At 46.9% G+C, this 7766-nt stretch overlaps 1 protein-coding gene across 1 annotated transcript; it reads left to right on the plus strand.

Annotated features, from left to right (window-relative positions):
* Positions 1–227: 227 nt before the first annotated feature.
* ift27 (intraflagellar transport 27 homolog (Chlamydomonas)) lies at positions 228–6930 on the plus strand. Its single transcript, XM_084005671.1, has 7 exons — positions 228–768; positions 1595–1674; positions 5302–5361; positions 5503–5562; positions 5653–5770; positions 6179–6288; positions 6361–6930. Exons 1-7 carry the CDS (start codon positions 735–737, stop codon positions 6463–6465), a joined length of 567 nt encoding a protein of 188 aa, XP_083861797.1. The 5' UTR covers positions 228–734; the 3' UTR covers positions 6466–6930.
* The last annotated feature ends 836 nt before the right edge of the window (positions 6931–7766 follow it).

The raw sequence follows: 7766 nt of genomic DNA on the forward strand, positions 1-7766 counted from the left end.
GACATTGATTTGTGTCTGAACACCGATGTAACATGATTATACATTTCAAAACGGTGCAATAAAATGTGGGAGTGAATGGTTGTCTGTCTCTCCATGTCGGCCCTGTGATAGACTGGCGTCCTGTCCAGGGTGTACCCTGCCTTCGCCCAATGATAGCTGGGATCGGCTCCAGCCCCCCCGTGACCCTAAATACAGGATAAGCGGTAGAAAATGGATGGATGGAAAACGGTGCAATAACGTGACAAACACGACCAGCGAGTTGTGATGCTTGAAGAAAGCCCGCAATCTAGTGCCCGCACCGTGTCGACCACGGGTTCATTTTCCCCTGAATTTGCCTTCCTGGTAGTTCTTACCCACCATCATATGGACCGTCCTACCGGGCCCGACCAGCGAGCTTCACCCACTGAGCGGGTCGGAGCTGTGGTCTAGTTCTCAATGCGTCTGTCAGACCCCTGACGGCGGTTAGATACACATCGCTGAAGGAGCTCACCTGACAGACACGCGCAGGAGCGAAGAAACCCACTGCATTCTTAATAGCCAATTACAGGACAGGCCACGCGCTGTCGTGCGCCGGCTGGACCAATGAAACACGTCTGTTGCTGGTTGCTAAGAGACGCGTTGTGTCGATGTTGCCGAGGACCGCGAGAGGAGATAGAAAACAGGAAATAACGTGTACTTAGCGTCGTTAAAGAGACCGAAGAGTCTGCTTCCCGCGTCGGGAGTTATCAGCTGTAATGGTGAAGCTGCGGGCGAGATGTCTGCTGGTCGGTGAGTACGATTAATGCTCCTTCTGCGAGCTAACGGTGCAGCTACAGCTAACCGCTAACGATATAAAGCTACAGCTAACTATACAGCCAAGCTAAAGCTAACCCCTGACGATACAAGGACTACAGCTAAAGCTAACCCCTGGCGTACATAAAGCAGGGGCGTCGGACCCACTAGTTTCAGGTCTGTCCCACAGTCACATCGTCAGGTGCACGAGGAATCGCTCCCGGACCTATTTAGACCTTAATCCCCACTTTCCGTAGGTCAGCATGAGGGAATTACCCACAGTTCATAGCGTTGCTACGTGGAAAATGTAAACAAAGAGGACGTGTGGCATCTTACATTTATACAGAAACATTAACATTAAAACTTTGACATGGAGCATAAACATGTGATATCATAGAACGCGTGCATTAGGCCACGCCCACTAAAGACATGGTAACTTTATCAGAGACAACATTGGAGGTTAAACCAGAGTTACATTGTTTCATTTTTAAAACAATATTTCGCTTAAGATCAAAAGTTAGAGATGGATTAACCATCGATTATGCATTATATAATAATGTGCCAGTCGTTTTACTTTTGCTGGTGATACTTTTGTCTGATTTAAAATGCAGAGCTTGTACCTGTAGTAGTACTTTTGCATTGTTGTTTTGGTACTTTTACTTAAGTAAAGAATCTGGTATTTGTAGTCTCCCGGATCATTTTGCAATGCCAGCGTTCAAACTGTGAGAGGTGAATTTAACGGACTCAGCTCTCAGTAAACACATTTAAGACTGAGAAGATGAGAAATGATGAAACAGGATTCTGAAGTTCTGTCTGTTTGTAGGAGATACTGCTGTGGGGAAAAGTGCCCTCGCGCATCTGTTCCACAGTGACGGGACTCTGTTCCAGAAGAACTACAGCATGGTGAGCTCACACACAGGAAGTACATCTGCTGCTACACGTCACATGACGAGGGATTGGACAAGAGAGATCACGTTGTTATTAAAAAAACATCCAAATAAGTTGATCGTGGTGAATTTCCTTCATTGGGATAATCCTGAACACTATGAGTGACTGTAAAAACTGTCTGGCTCGTTATCCTGGTGGAGCTGAGAACAAAACAGGAATATAAGTATAAGACCAAGATTCCATTTTGTTGTTTATTATTTAAACATTCTGCTTCATACAGAGTATTGTGGCAACATATATTTATTGTTTTTGTTCAGCAAATTCTGCAGTCCGTCAACATGTTTTATTTAGTAAGATAAATGTTTTCATCTCACTTAATAAAATAAAATAATAATCAAATAATATTATTCATATATCTCTATACTTTCTAGTTGTGTAATATTTTATTTTCTGTATGACACTTTCTATATTTATTTTGACATGTTTGAAATAAAAAATCTAAATCTAAAATCTAAATCAATAATTTTTAGTTGTATGTGTTTGTCAGTTGAGCAGCCAGATATAATTGCTATGACACGGTGTTACCAGGGCAACATACACAGAAACGTTCACAGTAAGGAATAAAGATGAAACATAAAACACATGAAATCAGAGGAATATTACACACCTTGTTAATTCATCAACCCGGTATTTGATGTAACAGCATCTGATCATTGATCTGATGAACCCGATCTTTATTCACTCCTCATACCTGCAGAGACCTTAGCCTTGAGCAGGAGTACAGCAGCAGGGCTGCATCATTCATCATGTACAGTCACATATTTAAAATCTACACAATCAATTCATGCTTTTAGAATTCACTTTTTATATACCGGTACGTTTATTTTGCGTTTTAATTTACCCAAAAGGTATAGTGTTACCCGATCCACCACCGTGCAGCCCGGCCTCTGAAGTCGACTCCAGAAATCACCAAAGTGCAAAACAGCATAACGTTCCAATTAATGCCGGTGCAGAGGAGGCGAATCTGCATTATTTATGCTAATGTGCACAAGGGAGGGAACTGTGTCATTAACCTCACTTGCTGATATATGGCTGCTCACTGATTCCCTATGTAAATGCTTCAAGGGCTGCAGACTCCAATTCATGCACCACACAACATGAACCGCACAACATGCACCGCACATCTAGTGCAGCTGGCACACACTCATTCAGGAGTTTACTGTTGAGCCGTGTAGCTGGTTGGAGTCCAGTTCAAGTCGCTGGGTAGATACTGGACAAGAGTGCGTGTGTGCGTGTGTGTGTATTTCCTTGTGGTGTCAGCAGTATTGGGGGTTCTGAGGTGACAGGAACGTCGATTATTAATACAGCAGGTTTCTGGAAAGCCACCAGAACAGGTACTTAACACACACACAGTCTGTACCCACTCGGTTGTGATGCTGTGTGTGTGTCTGTGTTTTATTTGCAGTGATTCAGGATGTGTTCTCCAGATAAACCTCAACACATCTCTACACTATAAAAGACAGAAAAGCACCAGGGATATCATGTGATCAAAGCTCTGTCCACCACTTTATTAGCTGGATGCACTGAAACTAATGCTCATGGGAAATTGCTGGTCATGGTCACAGCTGTTGCTATGCAACAGTTAAAATACCTTTTAGAAGCCAGCCGCTTGCTTGATATTAGCTGAAGTATTTTTAACTTGTTGCCCACTTGGCGCTGAGAGCTTCATGTGAGACAAAATCCATCATCCCAAACTCTAAAGCTGCTCCCTGTAAAGTGTGGTTCTATGAGGTTCTCTCCGTAGCCTAATGTTAGCTAATAAGGGAACTATGCCACGGTCACATGACTTCACACCACCACCAGTAAGCTTAAGGTGGACTAGCGTTCTTGTGATGACGTTTAGTCGTCCAGAAACCACCTTTTAAAGACGCATAAATGCCTCTGAAGGTAAAGGTGCTTTTATTGTCATTATACATTGTACAACAAAACTGCCCCTATGGGCCAACCTGACCTGATTCCTAACACACATTTTTGATTTTTGTTCTAAAGTCACCCGAGGGTAGCCGATAGTGAAGGGTAGAAGCTTAATGAAGGGTAGCCGGTAGTGAAGGGTAGCGGGTAGTGAAGGGTAGCCGGTAGTGAAGGGTAGCGGGTAGTGAAGGGTAGAGGGTAATGAAGGGTAGCCGGTAGTGAAGGGTAGCTGGTAGTGAAGGGTAGAGGGTAATGAAGGGTAGCCGGTAGTGAAGGGTAGCTGGTAGTGAAGGGTAGCTGGTAATGAAGGGTAGCCGGTAGTGAAGGGTAGCCGGTAGTGAAGGGTAGAGGGTAGTGAAGGGTAGCCGGTAGTGAAGGGTAGCCGGTAGTGAAGGGTAGTCTGTAGTGAAGGGTAGAGGGTAGTGAAGGGTAGAGGGTAGTGAAGGGTAGCCGGTAGTGAAGGGTAGCTGGTAGTGAAGGGTAGCTGGTAATGAAGGGTAGCCGGTAGTGAAGGGTAGCTGGTAATGAAGGGTAGCCGGTAGTGAAGGGTAGCCGGTAGTGAAGGGTAGAGGGTAGTGAAGGGTAGCCGGTAGTGAAGGGTAGCCGGTAGTGAAGGGTAGCCGGTAGTGAAGGGTAGTCTGTAGTGAAGGGTAGAGGGTAGTGAAGGGTAGAGGGTAGTGAAGGGTAGCCGGTAGTGAAGGGTAGCCGGTAGTGAAGGGTAGAGGGTAGTGAAGGGTAGCCGGTAGTGAAGGGTAGCCGGTAGTGAAGGGTAGAGGGTAGTGAAGGGTAGAGGGTAGTGAAGGGTAGCCGGTAGTGAAGGGTAGCCGGTAGTGAAGGGTAGAGGGTAGTGAAGGGTAGAGGGTAGTGAAGGGTAGCCGGTAGTGAAGGGTAGCCGGTAGTGAAGGGTAGAGGGTAGTGAAGGGTAGAGGGTAGTGAAGGGTAGCCGGTAGTGAAGGGTAGCCGGTAGTGAAGGGTAGTCTGTAGTGAAGGGTAGAGGGTAGTGAAGGGTAGAGGGTAGTGAAGGGTAGCCGGTAGTGAAGGGTAGAGGGTAGTGAAGGGTAGCCGGTAGTGAAGGGTAGCCGGTAGTGAAGGGTAGAGGGTAGTGAAGGGTAGCCAGTATTAAAGGGTAGAGGGTTAATGAAGGGTAGCTGGCTCAGCTGAGGCTGTCGGCCATTCTCCTCACGTCCTCCTTTGAAAATGTCAGACGGCTCGTTAGCAATATTCCAAGCCTATTTGTTACTAATAGTTCCTCATTGACATTCCAGCGAGAGGCTTCCTCTGCATCACACCAGCTCATTAGCAGAGGGCCACGCATCGCCTGTGTGTGTGTGTGTGTGTGTGTGTGTGTGTGTGTGTGTGTGTGTGTGTGTGTGTGTGTGTGTGTGTGTGTGTGTGTGTGTGTGTGTGTGTGCGTGTGCGTGTGCGTGTGTGTGGTTACAGTACAAGTGTCTGTGACAGTCAGATCCATGTAGACGTTGGTGCTGATGTGCAGAAAGCTCACTGATCTCAGACCAGTGGCCTCTTGGTGGTGAACGGCAACCATCCAGTCCACTTAGTCTTCATGGCATCCTCCATATCTTCATCTCATATGTCTCCATCCTCCACGTCTTCAGCTTCCTTGTCTTCATCCTTGATAACCACATTGTTAATGATCATCTGTTGTGTTTCCAGACGACTGGAGTGGAGCTGCTGATGAAATGTGTCAACATCCCAGGGACCAACGACAGCGTGGTGAGTCCCACCATCATCCCGCCATCGTCCCTCCATCATTTTTTCAAACAAACGTATAAATGGGAAACAATTAAACGGGCCTCTTGAAAATCATGTCTAACTCCTCCTTCCTCCCCCTCTTCCTCCCCCTCTTCCTCCCAGGAGCTCTACATCGTGGACTCTGCAGGGAAACAGACTTTAGTGGACGCATGCAAGAACATGGTGAGCCTGCTTCTCTAGACTTGTTCCACTGCATGAAACCAGTGAAATCCACCATCCAGGTCCCCTTAAAGCTAACTCTCCCCCCCCCAGTGGGGCGAGCCGTCGCTGCTCTGCCTCGTCTTCGACCTGACCAGTGAGACGTCGTTTGCCAACTGCAGCCAGTGGTTGGAGCGAGTCACTGCTCACTGCCGAGGCCAGCAGCTTCCAGGTGACAACAGGAACCAGGACCTATTCTGGACACAAACTGGTCTTCTTTGAAAATTGAAAACATTATGTTGATGCAATTTATTTTTGAGACAGCTTGATGTTAGAATTTCAGATGCCGTTAATCTTGTGATTATGTGGGGATATATAATATTCATACTCTCTACTCCACCAAATTCATGTATCATTTTCCTAAAAATTATGTTAAAAAGGAACAGAAATGTAAAAAAAAATTCAATTCTCAATGCTTGCTTTTTTAAATGGAAGCGTTAGCAGCGTTAGCAGCGTTAGCAGCGTTAGCAACATTAGAAGCGTTGGCGGCGTTGGCGGCGTTGGCGGCGTTTGCGGCGGCTCGGTTTGCCCCCCCCAGGACGTCCTGCGTTTTATGCATGTGTTCTATTTTTTCCCTCAGGTGTCTTAGTGGGTAACAAGTCAGACCTGTCAGCTAGAAGGGAGGTCCAGGCGAACGTAGCCCAGGACTGGGCTCAGAGCAAGGGGTTGGACTACCAAGAGACCTCCGCTGTAAGTGCAACGTTCTGTTGGGTTTATTTCTGTTTCCAGAATGACTTCTTCACGTCGGTTCGTCTCTTGCAGAAGGAGATGGAGAACTGTGACGCTCCGCTCCTCGGTCTGGCCCGGGCCTTCCTGTCTCTGTACCAAGAACACCGTGAGACCATCCAGAACCTGAGTCCAGGCTAGACCCCTTCCCGCACACCTCAAAGTGGAACGGGACCAGCAGCAGTGGGGACTCAGAAGGATCTTTAGATGATGAACTGCAGTCAGCTGTGGTGGTCTGGTCTTTACAATAAGGGTCCAGCTTGTTGTTACATTAAACATTTTTGTACCATGGAGTATAGAAATGTGTAATATATACACACACACACACACACACACACGCCCATCCCAGAAGATCACCTACAGTCTGTTCATTTTAAAAGGAACATCATGTAATATAACCCTCAGATTGATGTGTGCAGCTGCTTATTGCTCTGGGAGAAGCTTCTTCATCTTCTCAGATATTAATCTGGGGATCGGGCTGAAAAACACCAGAACAACTGAACTAAAGAACCAATCAGTAATGAGGACCAGAGGCCAGACTCAGGGAGACCTCCTGACACTCTCATGTTCCTGATACTTTGTGTACATTGTATATAATACTAACTCATATTAAAGGATCTGATAGAACCGACCTCAGGTCTCTGTCTGTGTTTGAGTGTGATCTGGTTCCAACAGCCCCGAACCGTCCGTGACCTAAAAGCTTCCTAATTGCAGGTGAAGGAGGACACAGCAGCTGTTCTCAGATCTGCTTCCCTGCTGGCTGAGCTGCAGTGGGACAGAAACCGAGCTCCGCTTGCAGAACCAAACATCATTACATCATCACCATCATGATGGAGTTATTTCAGCATCTGGTTATTGATATTAAATCACAGATACATAGTTTATTTTGGGTTCCTCCAGCCGTGGTAGACCAGCCCACGTGAGTCTTGCTAGATCAAGTGAATCCAGCTTGGTGGAATCCACCGAGCCCCTCTGGATGATGTCATGATGATGTCATGAACCCAGACAGGACAGGGTCTGGGTTCCTGGTGGATCTGAAAGGGAAAGTCACGCTGCTAACGGACACTGAAGACTTCTGCTTCATGGTCCCAAAACTCAGACAATCCTGGATGCACCTCCAACCAGAGGGGGGTGCTGTGGGGCTGCTGCCCTTCTCTCCCAGCTCACAGCAGGACTGCAGAGAGACAGACACTCTGATCCCCACGACGGAGAGAGAGACAGACAGAGAGAGAGACAATGGACACACTAACAGGGAGACAGAGTGATGGAGTGAACAAATAGTAAACAGGTGGAGGACAGAGTATTAGTGAAGTCCATCAACATGCTGAGCTGCACCCTGTTTTCACCCTGACCCAGTCTGACCCGGTCTGACCTGGTCCGATGTACTGCTGCATGTTCCTCCACTATGAACCCAACAGCGTAGAGACGTTTTGATTTTATTT

Source organism: Eutrigla gurnardus (assembly GCF_963514095.1).
Source record: "Eutrigla gurnardus genome assembly, chromosome: 3".
Classification (NCBI taxonomy): Eukaryota; Metazoa; Chordata; class Actinopteri; order Perciformes; family Triglidae; genus Eutrigla; species Eutrigla gurnardus.